Source organism: Brienomyrus brachyistius, chromosome 6, assembly GCF_023856365.1.
Source record: "Brienomyrus brachyistius isolate T26 chromosome 6, BBRACH_0.4, whole genome shotgun sequence".
Taxonomy (NCBI): domain Eukaryota; kingdom Metazoa; phylum Chordata; class Actinopteri; order Osteoglossiformes; family Mormyridae; genus Brienomyrus; species Brienomyrus brachyistius.
The window spans coordinates 28,087,496-28,108,782 of NC_064538.1; the positions used below are offsets into that span (position 1 = coordinate 28,087,496).

At 43.3% G+C, this 21,287-nt stretch overlaps 1 protein-coding gene across 1 annotated transcript; it reads left to right on the forward strand.

The window, feature by feature from the left end:
- The first annotated feature begins 8,942 nt into the window (after positions 1 to 8,942).
- On the forward strand, positions 8,943 to 20,895 carry LOC125744654 (citrate synthase, mitochondrial). The gene is made up of 11 exons (XM_049016697.1): positions 8,943 to 9,162; positions 12,236 to 12,283; positions 12,524 to 12,631; positions 13,799 to 13,864; positions 14,973 to 15,104; positions 15,673 to 15,861; positions 15,951 to 16,150; positions 16,814 to 16,943; positions 17,099 to 17,200; positions 18,245 to 18,454; positions 18,675 to 20,895. Exons 1-11 carry the CDS (start codon positions 9,112 to 9,114, stop codon positions 18,843 to 18,845), a joined length of 1,407 nt encoding a protein of 468 aa, XP_048872654.1. The 5' UTR covers positions 8,943 to 9,111; the 3' UTR covers positions 18,846 to 20,895.
- The last annotated feature ends 392 nt before the right edge of the window (positions 20,896 to 21,287 follow it).

Below are 21,287 nucleotides of genomic sequence, written 5' to 3' on the forward strand. Positions count from 1 at the left end.
ACTGTGCACATAAGCAAAGCACCCTGCAAAAACCTTCCCTACTGCAAGTACAAGTCGCTCTGCATTCTGGAATGCATATAAATGCAAAAACACAGCAGAAGTCAAGGCAAGTTTATTTATGTAGCGCAATTTAGATGTAAGGGAGTTCAAAGTGGTTTACAAAGGTGTAAAGCTATGCTATCAAATCAAATATCGATTTGTTAAATACTCTTTTTTAAATACCTTGATCGATGGTGGCCTGTGCATTTGGTACTGGTCTGGGCACCAGCATTGGGTACCAAGTCAAGGAGCCTGTTCCTTAAAAATTTGATATTCCTGCCACACAAACTACAAAAGGAAGGACAGTCCAATAGAATGGGTCAACAGGAAGGACAGTATAGTACGTAGGCCTTTAGTAACCAGCATAATTACTACACAAGCTTTGCCTGTTTCAAAAGAAGATAAAAGAGTCAGAAAGAGATTACATCAAATATTGTTGTACTATGGGATAGTTTCACATTTACAACATACTGTAGGCCTAATAGATGAACATTAAGGGAACTATAATTCACATGGGAAACATTAAGTGCAGGTGTGAAGTGCACTGCTGGGACAGTTCATATCAGGCTTCAGGAAACAGAACTGAAGTCCCAAAAAGTAAGGAAGAAGACCTTCATTAATGAGAAACAGGGAAGAGCCAGGGTAGAGTCAGCAAAAAATAGACGTATTTTAGACAGGCGTGTACCTATAAACTGAGAAATGACTGAAACTGAAAATTTTTCTGTGGTCTCTTTTTTTCCAGAGCTGTATGCAGAAAGTATTACTCTGCGGATCTTCATGAATATGTCAAAAACCACTGAACCCCTTTGCCTTTTCTGTTTTTTAAGATCTATATAATGTTAATGCATGCTAGTTGAAACAATATTATCTCTTTGGTGAACAATGAAACTACCAAGAACAATACTGCCATGTGCTTTTGGAAAACAAAGCAAAATAACTGAAAAATTACATTGTTGGCCTAGTTGTTTCCATTCCTTTCACACCAGACAGGCCTTCTGTTTCGTGGAAGACATGCTTTCATTGGGGACTACAGATCCAGATTTTCCTTCTTACATTGAGCAAAAGGACCATAATGCCAAAGACCTGGAAACAGGCAAAGCTAGGCAGGCTTTTCACAGGGGAGATGGCCTGCACATGAAGGGATTCGATTCAGTTCAATTCAATTTTATTTGTATAGTGCATTCTCACAACATTACATTGTTTCAAAGCACTTTACAGCATCCCCACCCAAAGCCTCCAGTGAGCAAGCCAGAGATGATAGATGATAGTGGCAAGGAAAAACTCCCTAGAAGGAAGAAACCAGACCCAGAGGGGGAGCCGATCTTCCTGGGGCTGGCAGGCAAGGTCAAAGTCCCAATTCACATTTTCCCACTCTTAACATTTGAGACATAATATGAGGGGCAGGGAGGTGATGACAAGTGCTGGAGCTGCTTCAGGTGGCAGGGCGAACAGCAGTACGATAGCAGGGCATACAGATAGGACGTCACAGGCAGAAGGGGGAGCAGGCTGGAAGGGCGTCACAGGCAGAAGGGGGAGCAGGCCAAAAGGGAGAGCAGGCCGGAAGGGCGTCACAGGCAGAAGGGGAAGCAGGCCAGAAGGGCGTCACAGGCAGAAGGGCGAGCAGGCTGGAAGGGCGTCACAGGCAGAAGGGGGAGCAGGCTGGAAGGGCGTCACAGGCAGAAGGGGGAGCAGGCCAGAAGGGCGAGTAGGCCGGAAGGGCGTCACAGGCAGAAGGGGGAGCAGGCCAGAAGGGCGAGCAGGCCGGAAGGGCGTGACAGGCAGAAGGGCGAGCAGGCCGGAAGGGCGTGACAGGCAGAAGGGGGAGCAGGCCAGAAGGGCGAGCAGGCCGGAAGGGCGTCACAGGCAGAAGGGGGAGCAGGCCAGAAGGGCGAGCAGGCCGGAAGGGCGTGACAGGCAGAAGGGCGAGCAGGCCGGAAGGGCGTGACAGGCAGAAGGGGGAGCAGGCCAGAAGGGCGTCACAGGCAGAAGGGGGAGCAGGCCGGAAGGGCGTCACAGGCAGAAGGGGGAGCAGGCCAGAAGGGTGAGCAGGCCGGAAGGGCGTCACAGGCAGAAGGGCGAGCAGGCCGGAAGGGCGTCACAGGCAGAAGGGGGAGCAGGCCAGAAGGGCGAGCAGGCCGGAAGGGCGTCACAGGCAGAAGGGGGAGCAGGCCAGAAGGGCGAGCAGGACAGAAGGGCGTCACAGGCAGAAGGGCGAGCAGGCCAGAAGGGCGTCACAGGCAGAAGGGGGAGCAGGCTGGAAGGGCGTCACAGGCAGAAGGGGGAGCAGGCCAGAAGGGCGTCACAGGCAGAAGGGGAAGCAGGCCAGAAGGGCGTCACAGGCAGAAGGGGGAGCAGGCCAGAAGGGCGTCACAGGCAGAAGGGGGAGCAGGCCGGAAGGGTAGGCAGGATATCTTGATAATTTGGAGTCTCCAGGCAGCACATCCCAGGGGGAGTAGGGGACATAAAATTTGCAATTAGCAAAAGTAGGGGAGACTTGAGGCAGTACGAATGGTTAGGTCAGTGGTTAGGTAAGCTCGGGCAGATAAGGATTTGGCAGCGTAAGTAGGAGGGAGAGGCAGGTGGGACTGCAGGCATGGGGAGTCCCTGAAATGTGTGCATTTTATGTAAGACCAACACTTTTAAAGTACAACAAGTCTCTGAATTCTTTTTAATAACGTTATGTTGTTGCTAACCCATCTGTGAATGGCTTTCTGTCTCTCACAATTGCTAAAGCACCAGCAAAGCTAGCTGAATTCCAGTCACCTTGTTGGGTCCAAACACGGAGTTGATGCTGACTAGCTTGTACTCTGCACAGCAGCTCTTGACATGCTTTCTTCCTGCTGTCCCCCGCAGGATATTTTGATGCAAATGTAGTATGGCGTGTGTCAAAGTGCCGCTTTATATTTGACCATTTCATCGATGCAACTTTATCATTGCGTATTAGACACATTGCATGACCTGCTCTCTCCACAAAGGCGAATTCCTCTGTCCATTCCTGCTGAAAAGTACGATACTCCTCATCTTTTTTTTCTTTTAGCCATCTTCTTCGATAAAAGGGTTTCTGCAATTAGCTAGTTGAGTACTTAATTAAAAGGAGGGAAGTTTACTTCCTGACCTCACAACGACCCGTGTACGTTACGCATTATCCAATAAAAATTTGGATAAAAATTTGAGGATGTTTTATATTTTTACATTATTATTTTTTTTTATTAAAGATTTGTCTGCGAGCCAGATGCAGCCATCAAAAGAGCCACATCTGGCTCACGAGCCATAGGTTCGCGACCCCTGCTGTAGGCTAAACTAAACATGTGTGTTTTTAGTCTAGACTTGTGTGAACCTGAGAGTGAACCTGAATCCCACACATCTGGTGGAAGACAGCTGAGGAGCTCTATAAGAGAAAGCTCTGCATCCTGCAGTAGTTCTTTCAACCCTAGGTACTAGCAAATATCCGGCTCCTTGAGATCGAAGAAAGCGAGGAGGGATGTATAAGGCCAGCGGATTACTAAGGTATTCCGGCCATAATGATGTTGAAGCCACCGCCTGACAGTGATTGAGCAATTCATGCTTATGGCCCCTTTCTTTCAAACGATTTTGCTTTTCAAATGGACAGCCTGAAGTCTGCAGCTATGTTTTTAACCACGTAACCAAGAAGGAAACAAGGTCAAACAGTAAATTGCTAGAAGTACAATGAAAGAAATGAGCAATTCAGGCTGGTAGTCTTGTTATACATTTGATGATTAAGTGAGCTGGTGGTGAAATTTAATAAATGTATGGAATGGCTGAGGTGCCCCTAGGAAAGGGCTGGAAACCAAAGCGATGTTCTTCTAGCCATCCAAGATATTCATAACTTATTGGAGAACATAATAAATTCTTGTTATTTTTTATTTTGTTCATTTGCATACAGTATATCATGATGTCAATCATGTCAAGACATTTTGCACAGGGCTGTATACATACGCACATATAAAAATACACTTCCTTTGGATCTGGTGCACAAGTCCCTTACTGCAGGCTGGTCACTGTAACTCACATCGTGGACCGTGTAACTCCCCTATTGGGGTGGAGGACTTCAGTCATCAATAACATTTCAACAAGTATATATATATAAAAACATTTTCTGATCTGCAAATGCCTTTGAGTTGGTGTTTGCAAGTTTATCCTCCTTCTCCAAGTCAGCATTTACTTTCCCTGTAGAAAAATATAAGACTAAAGAAGAAGACACTATGAAATGTCTACAATAGTGTTTTTTGTCTACAATAGTGTTTTTGGACTTTGTTCCTTTAAGCATTGCCAGCACATGGGTGGGGTTGCCGTTGGGCTTTTCAGAAACTGTTGGGCCGAAGAGAGGTGAGAGCAGCTTATGTCATCCAGCTGCTCTGTATGTTAAGCTTTAAAAGGAAGCCACCGTCACCAACCCGGCTTCTGTTCACTGGGTTTTATTCTCCCAGCTACCTCAGTGAAATACATCTTACGATCGTGAAGAAATTTGTGAAGTGTGAATGCGCAAAGGAATTGACTCTGTGTCTCCAGTAGGTGGCAGCACTGACCTTCACCAAACAAAGAGTCAGCAAGGAAGGAGTAGAAGAAGAATAGTTTTTGATGAAGGAGGAACATAGCTACCCAGGGGCGCCGCTAGCAATTTTGGGCCCTATGACAAAATATGAGGTTGGGCCCCCCTACCACACCCATTCAGATCTCTGGGGGCCCCTAAAGGGCGTGGGCCCTTAGAATTGTCCCAACTTTCCCCCCCTTAGCGGCGCCCCTGTAGCTACCCGCATATCTAATTTTTCATTAAATTTTTTTAATCAAGGTGATGAAATTCACTGACCAGGGGGCAGCTATTACCTTAATACCGCCCAAGCCTAGTAACAGCTTTAATTTACCCATCTCACTATACTGCTTGTACTTCTGTTTAGCGCAACACATCTGCCCTCTGCTGGTCAAGGGGAACATCATTTTTTTTCTTTCAGGTTGAAGTTACAGCCTTCATTAAAGTTCCAAGACACATCATCTATTTCAGTGAAAATACTGACGTGTGCATCCTTGTAAATGCAGAATATTGTGAGTGCATCTAAAAATGACCCACAAACTTGCCACAATATACTGTATTCAAATTTATCTGGAGGCTATATTTAATCTTAAGTAGAAGTCAATATTAAAATGGTTCAAAATCACATTTTTTGTTATTGATCGGGGATACTAATTAAGTGTTGTTACAAAATCATGTTTAACAAAATCAGATTTTTTTATTAGGTTAGTTTACAATAACAAGACTAATTTAAGTGCTATAAGTCTATAACACTAGTCTAACTTTCCCAAACCAGTTAATTTTCTATTTGCATGCTTTTATTTGTAATTACAGTAATAAAGTAACCTAAATTCATGAATAATTTCCTTTAATTAATTGGTTGCTTATCAAAGTTTCTAATGTGGGATGTGGGTCACTAGACCACAGATGGTTACCTCAGAATTGTTTAAAACAAAATATGCAAAAGAGGTGGAATTGTATGTTATGTATGTTACCAGTTTTTTGGCATACATGTTTTTGCATTTACTAGATTTTAAAATATTAAGAATATATAAAGTATAAATTTGTATATATGAGATATACACATTTATTATATTAAAATATTAAAGTAAAAAGAGCCCTTGTATTGGAATCATATTGGCAGTGTATCGAATCAGATCAGAACTGAAAAAATGTGGATCGGCCCATCCCTAACATTGTTATCCTCTGTGCTGTCTGGCAGTTCTTTAAAAACAAAATGAACCAAGTACATAAACCAAATAAAATAGTTTCCTCGCCTTTCTCCACCATCTGAGACACACACTGAGTGATTTGATTTTAGCTGTGAATTCTGGGATTCTTTGCAACATCACAATGGAAGATCTCGTGTTGTTTACAAACAGGAAGGAATACTATAGGTGTCTTTGCTCGTACTATTTTCCAATTTCAGTGTCAAAATACCACATGCAATAACACAGTCAAAGAATCAGTAACACATTATGACTTGAAAATCAGCGGTAACACATTAACTTTGCATCCATCGATCCATCTCTTACATCTGCTTGTCCTCTGCAGGGTTGTGGGGGTCTGGAATCTTTAGTGTGAAATAGTTGAATAAAGCATTCAATGTAAACACAAAATTACACATGAAACCCGGCCTGCTCCCACAGCACATCGTTAGATACTCTCTAATTTAAATATATCCTTTAAAAGTACATACAAAACTATACAAGACAAATGGATAAAGACAAGTTTTAAGAGCAACAGTTCAGTATAATGTAGATATTTTAACTTGTTAAGCTACACATGGAAAAAGTCACTGTAGCTATCGAGCTGGGGTACATTTCCCAAAAGCTCCCTTTACAACTTATATAGCTGGAACTGTTCAGTTGCATGATTCCAAATATATAAGATGCTAACGTTGTTAGCAACTATGCTTCCAGGAAACGTACCCCGGGTTAGTAGTTGGTATTATGCAGTGACTATAAGCTAGTTAAATGTTACTTTATGCAGTGTTAATGTGGCAATTGCAATGACAAATGATCTAACTAAGATTGGTTATACATTTAGCAGTCTCCGTTTCTCAGACATTCATAGTAGTCAGACAACTGTACTGGTGACAAATAAATTATTAATTGGATAGATACAGTACTGTGCAAAACTCTTAGGCAGGCAAAGAAAATGATGTTTAAATTATCCTCGTGTTGGTGTAAAACTATGATATTATGCCTGTCAAAGTGTGTCAGCTTAGCCATTTCAGAACCTCTGCTAAAATCATCCTAGTATTTGCAGCGACCATCCAGTGCAGCCATGTATTTTTTGACTTGGCCACTAGCACACCTCATCCATCCAGCTAGTCAATCTCTCACTGACTTTTTAAACCAATATATTTAATTATTAAATTGAGCTGTTGGTGAAATTTAATAAAATCATGGAACGGCTGAGGTGTCCCTGAGGAGAAGTTTTGGAACTGAAGCGGTGTTCATCTAGCCATCCAACTAGATATCAGTAACTTTTTAGAAAACAGAAGAAATTATTACTAGTTTTTATGTTGTTACTCTTAATTTGCACATTCTAATGTTAAATTGTGTGTTTTGTTCTAAGCCAAAGTACACCTGCTACCCAGATCAACAGATTTAAACATTTCTTTGGACTGCCTAAGACTTACCAGAACATCACCGACACAATGTGTCTACAGAGCCTGGAAAAGATGGGACAAAAACGTTTTCATTATTACACTGAAAAGATCAAGTGCCAAAACTGTCCTTTTCTTTGCTATCACCATGTGGCATTGCTTTAATTGTCATCGGATATGTCTAAAAGATTTTTCACTTGCAGATCTTCACCTGTGCAATTTATCTGCAAATTTTTAAAAAGATCCATAAAATAATTTTTAAGTTATTGTGCTAAGAAGAAAGCATGTACAGCTGCAGCAGACCAGTCTCAAAACCATATGCATTCCTTGTCTGTTTAATGCATTAACTATATAAGGTTGCATAGTGGCTTAGTGGGAGATTGAATCCTACTGCTGTGCCTTTGGAGTTTGCATATCATAAATATATAAAGACTCACTGGGGCCCTGAGCTACAGAAGCTGTAGGAAAGATGGATGGACAGAACATCAAATTTTGCATTCCAGCCATTATAAATAGGAGCTCATTTTAATTTGTGAAAGCCTGCAAGAGTGAAGACAATTATACAAAGCTCAATCAACATATTACAATTAAATGTTTATTTTTTCTCAATAGTCCGCAATAAATTTTCAAAAAAGCAGTGATTATTGATAGACCCAAATTGTAACAATAAAAAAGAATAAAAATACAGTAAAAGGTCTTGTATCTGGAATTGCTCAAGTAACTTGGATTATGCTATACTATTTGGACAAAAATTAATGAATAATAAGTAAAAACAGTTTTAAAATTTTACAAGAAACTATCTAAAAATAAAATAAAAAATAATAACAGCATTGCACAATATATACATCAAGTGGTCTGTGGCTTAGCAAATTAGGGTTCTGTATTTATGAGCAGAAACTTGTTGGTTTGACTCCCAGCCTTAGAACACTGTAGTTACATCTGTAGGAGGTAGAAAGTAAAAATCCAAAACAAGATATTGTTTCAACCAGCTAGTTGAGTACTCTGTGATTCTTTATACTCAATGGGTTCATTGACACAAAGTCTTGGTGCTGGATTTTTGCTTTCTGGACCTAAACTATCCATCTCTGCATTTTCGTTAGGTCCTTAACCTCTCGAAATTCTCACGGGGTGCCAGAGAAATGGCCTTACCCTGTGCTTGAACCTCAAGCTTTGCTGTCACTGTACACGTGTGTCTGTCTCAAAGGAGGGCAAAACGAGATATGCATAATATTATGTAAGACTCCCCCACCCCCGTCCCCCTCAAATTGATAGCAGCTCTCCGACACCGCCGAAGGATGTACAATGTCCAGAAAAACTGTCCACAGACAAAAAATATCTAACGTCATTACGTTATTCAGCAGAAGAGCAAACAAGAAACTCGACACCATCACCAAACTCAGCAACGCCCCCCGTCACATTCTCCCTCATCCACCAACGATTGGGATGTGGAATCTGAAGATGGATGAGATGGAAATTATTATTCATCACTTCAAAAACTCCTGATTAATTTCATACTTTTTGTAATGTTAACGTTACAAGTGAAATGCCTTCTTTTTCAAAAATGCATGCATTTGTTTAATTTCATACAGTTTACTTTACGTCAGGCAGGCAGAGGGCCTCCAATAAAGAAGCACATTGGAACGTTAGGACCCTTGCAGTAGCCAATACTTTTCTAGGTTACTGGCGACTATATCCAATCAATATTGTTAGCAGAGGTTCGTCGCGAATAACACGTAATGTTGTCGTCATCCCCTTATTAGGACCCGTCCAATCCAGATAGCGTCTACTTGCGGCCCCTAAGTCTCTCTTTCAACCTTCACTACCGCTACCGAAACAGGAGGGGCACCTTCAGCGAGTTCTGCTGTGTGCTGACAGTGGCTTAAGATCAGTATAAAATACATATAAATTTCCATATCCTAACCCAGTCATCATGTCTCTTCTCACTGTCAGTAGGTTAGCATCTAGACTCCTGAATTCAAAGGTAAGGCAAAGAAAATAAGTCTGTCGCTTTGTTGCGTTAATCTGCAGTCGACTGCCATTGAATTCGTTCAAATTAACCGGCTTCGGGTCAGAATTGTTGTACTACTTTGCCAAAGATACTTAGATCAGCAGGTCCATTTTTCCGCAACAAATCGTGACAATAATATCTGGCCTCCTGTATAGTAATCATGTTCTCTTTGACGTGTAATATTGCCTGATATCATACTGACAGTACACCAAGATATTTTATTTGGCTCGATGTAGATTCGTGTTGGTCACTTTCTGCTACGTCTATACGAATATTAATGAAGACGGCCCTTTTGCTCAGGTCTTTATTACTGTTCAGTGTTGTGGAGATCTCTTTTTGTTCATAAGTTGTTTAAAATGGTCCAATAAACTGTTCAGATGGTCAGTTTTGTGGCCTTTTCGCCATGAGATTCTTCACAAGTGATTATTCTGGTTTGCCGGGTGCGTGGTTAGCTATTATTCTGAGTGTTTGAAAGCAAGCCGCTTATTTGTTTGACTGTTTGCCACCAGATGGATGTTTAAATAAGGCTCACTGTTATGTTAGCTGAAATATTCATTTTCTTACCTTTTTGACCATGCTAGGGTTAAGTTTCACCTCAGTGGCCAAATGTCCCGTCTAGCAAATTATTATCCTTTGTCAGAAATAGAATGATGTCTCTACTTGGTGACGAACTAATTATATCTCTAGTTTCCTTTTAAATTGAAATACAGAGGTCTTCATCATGTACTCTCATATGCTATAACATTACTGTCCAAGTGAGATTATCGCTATGATCCACTGACCTGTCTGTGATGTCAATGCATGGTTCTTCCCTTTTAGAGGTTGGAGTAATAGGGGGTTGCTGCTGCTGTGAAGATGTCTTTGGGGTTAAACGTTATGCTATTAAGGCTACATTTAGTTTTATTTTCAAAAATATTGGTTCACCCATTCCATCTAAGTTTCTACTTCAAGGTCAGAGTCACAGGGTCATTTAAGGAACTGAGCCCTCAGCACTTAGTGGCCTGTGAATACTGAATGGTTTATTTTGTTTGTTGAATGTAAACTTTACATTTTATAGCCATGTTTTCACTCTTCCCTTTAAAGTGAGCAATTTTCTGCAGTTTATTCTGCATTCAGCAGCCGTGTTTGGCTTGCAGTGCCTTTTTTTGCCATATGTGTGTATGTACAGGAATTCTTTAGTTTTTGCATATCCTATGAGGCACACTTACACACAGACCATGCACATTTAAACTTGGGGCCAGGGCACAGGGTCAGGCATTCATCCAGCACCCCAGAGCAATTCCAGGGAAGTTATAATCAATGCTTGACACGAGACTGGTGACGTTCCGATCATGGGCATCGAGTCATAACCCATAGGGTGGCACATCCTTTCTTAATTGCATTGCTGTATTTTAAACTGTTTAACCTGTGAAAGAGAATGGAAGGCAGCCAGGTCTAAATTCACCACACTTGATCTGTGTCAGTATCATGCTAAACGATGACAGGAATTTGTGGTGTGTGTTTTTTGTTTGTGTTTTTTTTTTTACTCACCTTGCCTTTTTATTTCTTATTCTGCTAGTCATTTTACAGCTTTGTAAAGTTGGCAACCATTTATCCCCTTCAGAGTTTTATATAGGTGCAACATTCCGATCAGGTGAAAGGTGCCGATCTCCCTCCCCTGAATGATTGATTGTCTTGGCCATCGCCTTGATTTTCTGTGTATCTGCACTCCTGTGATCTGGCTGATTGTGCATTTTGGGATTTTGCATAGTCCAGGCTCTTTATTTTTGTTGATGATTTTGTTGGAAACCCATACAGTAAGCTTTGGCGCATGCAAGCCCCACGATGTCGCAGTATTCTTCTTTATGGTGTTTCTGCAAGTGCCTAATTACAAAGGTTGTATTAAGTGACGCTTGTTTGCTACCCCTTTAATGAGGAGATACCATTGCAAACATTACAGGTGGCTGTTGGGCCACTATGAGTTTACAATTTCAAAAATATCTTCACTGCCGATGTCACAATAGTTTGTAGTTTCAAGCCCTGTGTCTCAGGCTTCCTGCAGCGTTTGATGGAACCTTACAATCTGCTCAACTGACAGGAGGATGTAAGAAATTAAATGTATCGGGCTATGGTGGCCGATGCCAATCAATTTAAAAATGCCTGAATCGACCTCGATTCCAATCTTTGACATCTGCTCGTGTCATCACTGTTAAGTCTTCCTGATTATTTTTTCATTGATACCCTTTTTAAGTGCAGAAAAGACGACAAGTTGATGTTCAACCTCCACCGATATGCACTGAATGCTCAGTGGACAGTAGGAAAGGACAGTTCTGTGTTAAGTGCTAAGCAATGTCTTCCTTGGCTGCAAACTTTACCTGAGTTGATATTTCTTGAAAAACTATTATGGTGTTGATGGATGTTTCATTCATGTTATAATGGGTGCTGCTTGTGCAGCATTTCGTTAAAATTGTATGTAGTCAAGTTGCTGTAAAAGTTTTGCTTGATGCTTAAATGACAGTATACCGGTTAGTTTGCATGCCAAACTTCTAATTTCACCCCAGTGACCTCCGACACATATAGGATACCTGTAGGGTTTGTATAGTACATGTCCTGCCACCTAATCTATTCATTCTTCTATTTCTAGCCTAGTGAGAGCATTGCCTATAAGTTTTTGGGGTTCTGTGACTTGCATGGTGTCCTGTGGCTCATTGAGTCTTTTTAAAGGAATCTTACCTGGTAGTTTTATTTCATGCTTGTTTTTCCCATTACAAAGCACTCTACGTTACATTTGAAGCCTCTTGCAGTTTCTGAAGACATAAGAGCTTTTTCAAGTTCTATCCTGGCAGCGTTTCCCTGGCGTTCAGAGAACATGACATGGTGTTTATCTCCACAGCTTGTCATGATGATTAGTGTACAGGGTCAGGTGCAGGATGCTTTGGTGCAGGTGACGGGTCCCCCATCAAACTCTGTCACGCTCAATCACTGCAGGCTGATTGCTTGTCCGGAAAACTTTTTCACGCTCCTGCCAGCATTCGCTCACAAGCTCATCTCCCACTTTCTCTTTCAGAACACAGCTTGTATCATCGTGGCCTCCAGGCATGCAAGCTCGTCGGTTGTGAGTATCTGCTGTACAACGTGCCTTCATCTCTTATATGTCTGCCCACTCAGGACTGTTATTTATCCTTTTAGGCTTCCTGTCATTCTCTATCATCTTATTGCTTTTACGCTTCTCTGTATTGTCATGTACTTATCGAGCACGATCTTTTAAAGTGAGCAGTTCTTATTTTACATTGACCCGAATGGGTCCTGTCTTTCGAAAGTGTCATTTTTTTTCCTGAATTATGTGTCATTGTAGAGCCTGAAGGATGTGCTGGCTGACCTGATACCCAAGGAGCAGAGTCGAATCAAGAACTTCAAACAGAATTATGGAAAAACCACTATTGGCCAGATCACTGTGGACATGGTGAGACTGCAACATGCCCAGCTTTGTAGCAGGTGCCAAATTATGGCGGTGAAATCAATTTGAGTTCCGAAGGGTTGACTTGTGGAGCGATGCTGCCACGGACTTGGCAGACGTTGAAGGTCGCAGTTCTCTTGAGTGGCAACATCCCTCCCTTTTAGCTTTGTCCCTGTGCCTGTTGTACCTTTTTGTGACTGACTTATATGGCCTTGTGTCGGTGCCGATTTAAGTTGTCATGTTCAGGTATGTTACCATCAGTATTGGGGGTGAGAGGTAAGTTTTAAAAGTAAGAAATATGTTTTTTACTTTGTCTGACAGCATGGCGACTTTGACATTTTGTGGAAGCATTACTGTGTGTTAACACTTCTGCTGAGAGTTAAGTTTGTCCTCCTTAGCCGTGTTTCTATAGAAATTGGTGAAATCTGCATAATCTGTTTTGGCAGAATATTGTGCAATATGGATGCAGGTTCAGGGGCTGGGCTTGGCAACACGTCCCACTCCAAAGCACCATGCTTCCTTTCAGACCTACTCTGATAGGCAGTCTGTTTTCTTGTGAACTTCCCCCTGGTGTGTATAGGATGTGGCGTTTGAGTGTCATTTTGCAGGTTGGTTTCTTGATGGAAACGCACCACCATACTCGCACAGATTAGCCTGCCATTCAGCATCATTAGAGCTCTATGCACTCAATGTCCTCCCTCTTTTTTTTTTGTGTTTGCAAAGAAATGGTGGAGTTTCACATTCCAGTCATGCACAGCCAGCCTTTGTCATTCTGCCATTCTGTGATCAGGCTGCCCTACTTCTGATAGTGTTATCAGGTGCTTTGTTACTGGTATCTGCCTGGAGATTAATTTGTTTTGAGCCTGCCAGATATATCCATCTGGTTTTCTGCACGTTGTTAAAATGCTGTTTTAAACTAGGGGTGGTGGTAATCAGTCCCTTACGTCCTGTTAATGTTTAGTGATCTTTCAGCACTAAATGCAGGTGAATCTCAGTGAATCCCTTTATCTAGACAATATGTGTTCTTAAACCTTTTTAAGTGCTCTTACGCCTGTATCTCCACATGGATCACTGGTTCAAAGTAACGTCATACTAGCTAGATAAAGATTTTTCTGCTCAGACAGGCAGCCATTGATGAGTCTGGTGAGAAACGTGTTGTGCGTGTGTTTGCAGGTGTACGGTGGTATGCGAGGCATGAAGGGCCTGGTGTACGAGACCTCTGTCTTGGATCCTGATGAGGTGAGCATTTAACACGTTTCTAGTCATCTTTTGGAGCTGGTAGGGGAAGTTCTAAAGCAGAGCATAGATGATTTTTCTCAGGTGAAACTGAAAATGAAAAGATTTTCTGCTCATTCATGTATAATGGAAATAGTTCTGTCTTCTCCTTTGAAAATTGTAGTGTTATATGTATTTTTTTTAAGTTTCCCTTTATTTCCTCATTTTGGTTTTGTTCTGCTGCTTTGCACTTGCTTTTGAGAACTGTGACATGACTCATGTCCTGTTAGGCCCTTTGACGGAAACCAGAAACTTGCTTTTGTCATGTTCTCTATTAGGCATAACAAATTGATAAATAAAAGTGGAACCAGAGCTCAACTGTAAGCATTGTACACAGACATATTTTAACTAGTTTTTTTATGTTTCTATAGGAAGGGAAATTATTGTATGCTATAGACCTTGATAATACAAAGGCTGGTTGATTTATGGAAATAAACTAATAATGATTCTAGTTTTTTTCACTTTAAGGTCTGAATTGCCCCGTTTTCTCCATTGCCTGTAGATACTGTTTGTGTTCTGCACGTCGTCCCCAGTCCAGCAACCTTGCTATCAATGCTTATGCATAACTCATTTGCAAAATGTCTTTTGATATAAAAAATAACAGAATTTGCATGTCCCGTCATAAAACCATACTCAACAATCTGGATGTATTGGTTTGCAAGCTCAGAATTATTGGTGCATCTTCACAATGTGATGAAATATTTTATTTTGTTGCAGCAATATTCATTCCCAGGTTGAGTAGTTGCTGCTGAATGTTGATTAGACAAGCCCTGTATTCATGTCTGCCCAGTCACTGGCAGACCAGTACTGCGCGACATTAAGGAAAATAATGCAGCCTGCATTCCCACCACCTTCTGCCATCTTAGAAGCATGGAGATCATGTGCAACATGACAGTCTGTGCAATATGTGTCAGAGGTCAGGCGCCTTAAACTCTCAGTATCTAAAATGGGACAGGATTTTAGTTAACTGTAGGGAGGGGTGTTTTTGGTGGCATGAGGCAGTCCATCTGGGTGAGTTGTCAGGTGAATCACAGGCTTCGACTGTTGGTCAACCTACATTGTGTCTCCCTAGGGAATCCGTTTCCGTGGATACAGCATTCCAGAATGCCAGAAGCTGTTGCCCAAAGCTCCTGGGGGTCAGGAGCCCCTACCTGAGGGCCTGTTTTGGCTCTTGGTTACTGGTCAGGTGCCCACACAAGAGCAGGTGAGAGTGCTGTCCAGCTGCTATCTTTAGGGGATGCCCTGGTTGAAGGCCCTCTTTTCTTAGGACTTGTTAGTCTTAATAAGCCAAATTTTTTTTCCCCACCAGTCATGTTGCTTTCTAATTTCACAGTGCAATGCAGCAATCCAATTATGGTGTAGATTTCAGGTCTGGCTATAAAGCTTTAAGGAAGTTCCCAATAAAAGTTTATATTTACAAGTATATAATATTGCTTAAGGCAATGTCAGTCATTGAGAAACGTCCAGATCAGGTCCAAAGCTCAGCCAGATGATCTTGTCGACCTCCTGCCTGCTTTAGTGTGGAGTCTGGCATTAGCCTGCATAGGACTGCTTTTCTGGTAATCTGCAGCACGCGTTTTCAGAGGCTGCGCTGCTGTGGAGGGCTTGACTTACTGTCTCAGGTTTCATCGATTGACACTGAGTGCTGGACTGGATGTCAGGACAAAACCTGTACATTAACAGGGGTGTATTTGCAGATATTAGGTTGGAGACAGAGACTTAAGCACTTCAAATGAGACATTAAAGTCACACGCCCCCCCACTTCACCTCAGGTTAACTGGGTGTCCAAGGAGTGGGCCAAGCGGGCAGCCCTCCCCTCACATGTGGTCACCATGCTGGACAACTTCCCGACGAACCTGCACCCCATGTCCCAGTTCAGTGCAGCCATCACAGCTCTCAACAGCGAGAGCAGCTTTGCCCGCGCCTACTCCGAGGGCGTCAACAAGGCCAAGTACTGGGAGGTGAGCGTGCGGCGAGTTCTGCGGGGGTCCGTCTGCAGATCAGACCTTAATCTGTGCTTAAGCGCTAAACTCTCGCATGTCATTCCCAGTTCACCTACGAGGACTCCATGGACTTGATTGCCAAGCTGCCATGTGTGGCGGCGAAGATCTACCGCAACCTCTACCGTGAGGCGAGCAGCATCGGCGCCATCGACTCCCAGCTGGACTGGTCCCACAACTTCACTAACATGCTCGGATACAGCGACCCGCAGTTCACTGAGCTCATGCGACTTTATCTCACCATTCACAGGTAAGGGGGAGGGGGGTCTAGCCCTCTCACAGGGTACAGCTCCATCGAAGTTTGTGCATTTCAACTTTAATTCTCCCACAAGGACCATGTCACGATAGCTTGCCTGATTTTGCTCACTGAACTGAGTCATTTATGCGAAAGGGAGTATATTTTTTTGTACCACTTTACAATTAGGTTCCCTTTCGTCACTTATAAACTCATTAATAGAGAGAAATGTTATAACCTAATTAACCTGCTCATAAGCCATTCGCAAACCCTTTATAAGGGTAGTCGTATTGTAAAGTGGTTCCATATTTTTTATGCCATTATGCAGCAGATGGAGGGTCTCAGACTGCTCACTTTCACAGACTTTGGAGCTCTGCAATTATTCTTGGAACACTTCTTAAAATACGTCTGTGTACAATGCTTACAGCTGAGCTTTGGTTCCACTTTTATTTACCAAAAACTTGTTTGATAGAGATGCAGGATCCTCTCCCTGATGAAAGTCTTCATGTACTTTAAGGTATTTAGATTGGCTGGTTCTGTTCTCATGTGATTACATTATGGAAAAACATTGTCTAGCTATATTCACTGCTTTTTTGTAGTAATAAACATGCCACGTGATCTAAAACTTGTTACCATTACACTACCATGACTTTTACTCTGGATCCTCTTCTTTTACAGTGACCATGAAGGTGGCAATGTCAGCGCTCATACCAGTCACCTCGTGGGCAGTGCCCTGTCCGACCCCTACCTCTCTTTCAGTGCTGCCATGAATGGCTTGGCTGGACCTTTGCACGGACTGGCCAATCAGGTCCAAAACATCCCTTTGCCTTTGTGTTTGTGTGTGTCCTCATTGCTGGTAGACTCACTGTATTCTTGTAAGCCTGCTCTTGCTGTGTCTGCTGTAACGCTTCCTTGCCAATGTTCCGTCGTCCAGGCCATTGTAAACACCGGTGTTCGTTGCAGGAAGTGCTGGTGTGGCTGACAGCCCTGCAGAAGGAGCTTGGTGGAGAGGTTTCTGATGAGCAGTTGAGGGACTACATCTGGAACACCCTCAAGTCTGGCAGGGTAAGAAGGCAGGGCTGGAAAGCTGGTGTCCTACGTTAGAGCAGTGTTGCGTTTTTATATTGTGATGTTTATGCCGGTCTCATGCAGACTCTGACAGCACTGTGTCTGCAATTAGACTGTTTACTGAGAATTGCCTTAGGGTGGTGTTTCCCAGTCTGGTCTTTGGGGACCCTCAGACAGTCTGTTTTTGCTTCCTCCCATGTTTGTTTTCCGGGAGCTGGGAGGGAGCATAACCGTGGGTCTCTGAGGGCCAGATTGGGGAACACTGCGTTTGGGTGTTTTCACTCCTGTACCTTTTAGTCCAGTTAAATCGAATTCAGGTTCGTTTTCCCCCTTGGTGTGATTCTCTTGGGCCCGTGTGAACATGGTAATTGGACTCGGGTTCGGACCAAAACAACTGCACCAAGACCCTTGAGAGGAGGTGTTCTCAGTGCAGTCCCAGATGAACTCTGGAGCAGTTTGAGGTGGAAACCAACATGCTGTGGACTTTCAATATTAGCTTCCCTCTTCTTCTCAGTCGATTTGAAGGCAGCACGTCATCTTTGCGAAGTCTGAAAGTGCACAACATTTTTGAGACCTTCCCTTGAAGTGAATTCTCATTCTGCTGGTGTAGGGCAGACTGCCCAGATCATTACCACAGCTACAAACAAATGCCATCTCTCTTGTTGCTCCATGTCAAGCTGCATAGAAATATGCAATAGTCCAGAACACAGGACGTTCTTCCTGTATTTGTCTTGCTTCTGCCACAGACACATCTGACCAATAAGCGGAGTGAATGTTCTGGTGTAGTTTGTAACGGTGCATTTTGGTTTGCTTGGATTTTTCTCTCTGTGAAAACAAACCAAACCAAAGGTGGAAAATGCTACAACTCGTCAACTTTCAGACCATAGCAAATGAACTGTGAAAAGGTCCTTAAACTTCTGAACAGGATTTGACCCCCAGCATCCTATGTAATTAATGCCCATCTTCAGACCAGAAGTATTCCAGAGACTGGAAAAGTGAAGGTGACGTGATTGACAGGAGCTTCCCCCTCTCTTCTCTCAGGTGGTCCCAGGATATGGGCATGCTGTCCTGAGGAAGACTGACCCCCGGTACACCTGCCAACGCGAGTTTGCGCTGAAGCACCTGCCGGACGACCCCATGTTCAAGCTGGTGTCCCAGCTGTACAAGATTGTGCCGAACGTGCTGCTGGAGCAGGGCAAGGCCAAGAACCCCTGGCCCAACGTAGATGCTCACAGTGGGGTTCTGCTGCAGGTAGGAGCTGACAGAGGAGCATAGGACCACATGTAGAGTTAGCTGCCGTTTTATTTTAGCGCTGCAGTTTGGTGCCCAATTTCTTAGCATCTCTAAATTTGTGGTAAAACTTGCTTTTTGATACCGAGTGGTGGGTTCAGTTCGGTTGGCTCTGCATTTGCCCATGTGAGGGTGTCTTATCTCCAGCCTGATTACACCCCTCCCTCATTCCCCCCCACAGTACTACAGCATGACGGAGATGAACTACTACACCGTGCTGTTTGGCGTGTCGCGGGCACTGGGCGTCCTGGCCCAGATGGTGTGGAGCCGGGCTCTGGGCTTCCCGCTGGAACGCCCCAAGTCCATGAGCACTGATGGGCTGATGAGCCTGGTGGGGGCCAAGTCGGGGTAGAGGGGGCTCGAAGGGGGCCGATCTTCAGAACTACGCCTTTGGGAGGGAGATTCAAAGAGACAGTAAGCTTTTAAAGTTATTTAAGTATATTACAGTAAACTGTTGGTTTACCCAAAGGCACTTCAGATAAAATTTGTTTCATAAGGGGGGAGAGAGGACACACACCTTATTTATGTCCCTTTTATTCCTTGTAGGCCTGACATTGCATAACTGACATCCCCCTCCCCCACACTCACCTGAATTAGCCACCTATGATGTGACGTATCATGCTGTCGTAGTGGTTTTTCTTATTGCGTAATGGGTTTGTCAAATTGGTGAGGCTGTGCATTGTGGGTGTGGATGGCTCACTGCAGTGCTGACCCAGAGACTACCAACTGGAAACAGTAGAATGCTGTTCTTTCCTGGGGCAGGTTTTGGACCTGACCCCCCCCCCCCCCCACTCCACAGACATGCTGCCAGGCAACTTTTCAAGAATATCTGCAAGATAAGAGGCTTGCAGAAACTGCCTGAAGGCTTTACAAAACCAGTGACAGAAACCCAACTGTACCCCTGCTGCATGTGTTAGTAATCCTTGCATTTCTCCCTAGCTTTGCTTGTTAGGGTCTATCTTTATAAAGTAACACTCCATGGTACATTGCATGCTTATCAGTACGTGAAAAGATTCACATCGGGGTACTAATCCAACAGTTTACTGTTAGGTCAGCTAAAAAGCTACTGTCCCTTTAAATCAGTTACTCTCCCGCCGTTGACTTCAGTTATCCCCTCCTTTCTCAGTTCACATCAAATTTTTGACCCCTCATCAGTCAGAGTAACCTTTTAGATCAGTGTTTCCCAATCCAGTCCTCGGGGACCCACAGACAGTCCATGTTTCTGGGAGGGAGCAAAAACGTGCACTGTCTGGTAGGGAGCAAAAACGTGCACTGTCTGGTAGGGAGCTAGGAGGAAGCAAAAAATGTGGACTGGCTGTGGGTCTCCGAGGACCATATTGGGAAACGCTGCTTTAGATTGTATTACATTTTTAGTGGGGGGAGGTGGTTATGCAAAAAGTGGTTAGGATGGATGGGATTTGTATTTGTTTTAATAGGTTCTGTTGCATGTTGGGTGGCCCATAGTCTTTTTTTTCTCTCCTCTTCCCAAGAGCAGCTTTCATATTTGACACTTGCAGCCAGGTGAATGTCTGTTGGACACCTACCTTGTTTAAACAGTGTGTGCCTGTGCTGCCCATACCACAACAGACCACTCAAGATTTGTTACTCCAGAATGAGCACTTGTAGTATCACTAGAAAACCCTTTGTTCCCCTTCAAACCTGACCTGACCAGATGTAAGATCATCTTTTATAAGTTATGTTTAAATTTAAAGCTGTAGATGTGTTGACACTTTTATTTGTATCTCCCGCCATCTTAAATGACAACAGTAATAACACAGTCAAGTCTGACTTGGTTTATAAGTTAAAGGTGATCTTAAGCCTTCAAGCTTAATGCTTGTGTAAAACTCAGACAGACCCACACAGGAGTGAGGCGTGAGCAGGTTGATGACCAGCTGGCTCTGTAGAGCTTCCTGCTTTCCCTTTAACGTCATTCTGTAAAATCAGTGTTAGCTGACAAGCGATGGTCTTCAGTCAGAGTGGCCTCATGAAGAAGCCTGTACTTCTCAGGGGCGATGTCATCCTCCACTCAATTTTCATGTTAACTCTGACTGGTCGATGGTCAAGCCAGTCTTCAGACACTCCATTCTGTGAAGCACTGATGGGACCATTTCCTCAGCGTGTGCTACAGCCTTGTTTCTGTGTTCAATCATTATCCCAATCTGTGGTGTTTTGTCTTTTTTAAGTTAAAGTGGCACCTCTCATGTCATGGTCCCATTAGTGCAAACCTCAGGTTATTCTGTACTGAAGAGAGAGAGAGAGACGAAGCGGGCAGAGCTGGAGCAGACACTGAAGTCAGGATGGAGAGAATGGGTGGGAAGGGAAGGTGTGGGGGCAGTATTGTGCGGAGGTGGAGGAAAAATGGAAAATAAAAAAAGGAAAACCAATAAATGTTTTTATTAACAGTCTTCTTGTTTACTTCTGAGATCAGCTGAAACTTACTGCTGTATGCAGGGGCGTAGTTAGAGATGAATGGATGACCCTCCAACATTGTATCCACCCTACACCTCCCAAGTACATCTGCTCTTTGTCACACGTAGCTATTTGTATACAGTTCTTGTCATCCGACCAAGCAAAACAATGTGAAAGCCGCTGGCCAGAGGTCCGCAGAAGCTTCTTGCAGTCGCCCTCTTTCCATGAGTCCTGCTGGGCTCCCTGCAGTGTCACAGCGCAGTATGAATTGGCATCTTAAAGAGGTGTCGGGTATGTTATGATGTACACATAACTAGTGCAAAGTAGCTTTTCACGGACCGCTGCCCTGTTATAAATAGCCCCAGATGCCATTACTCTTCTCCAG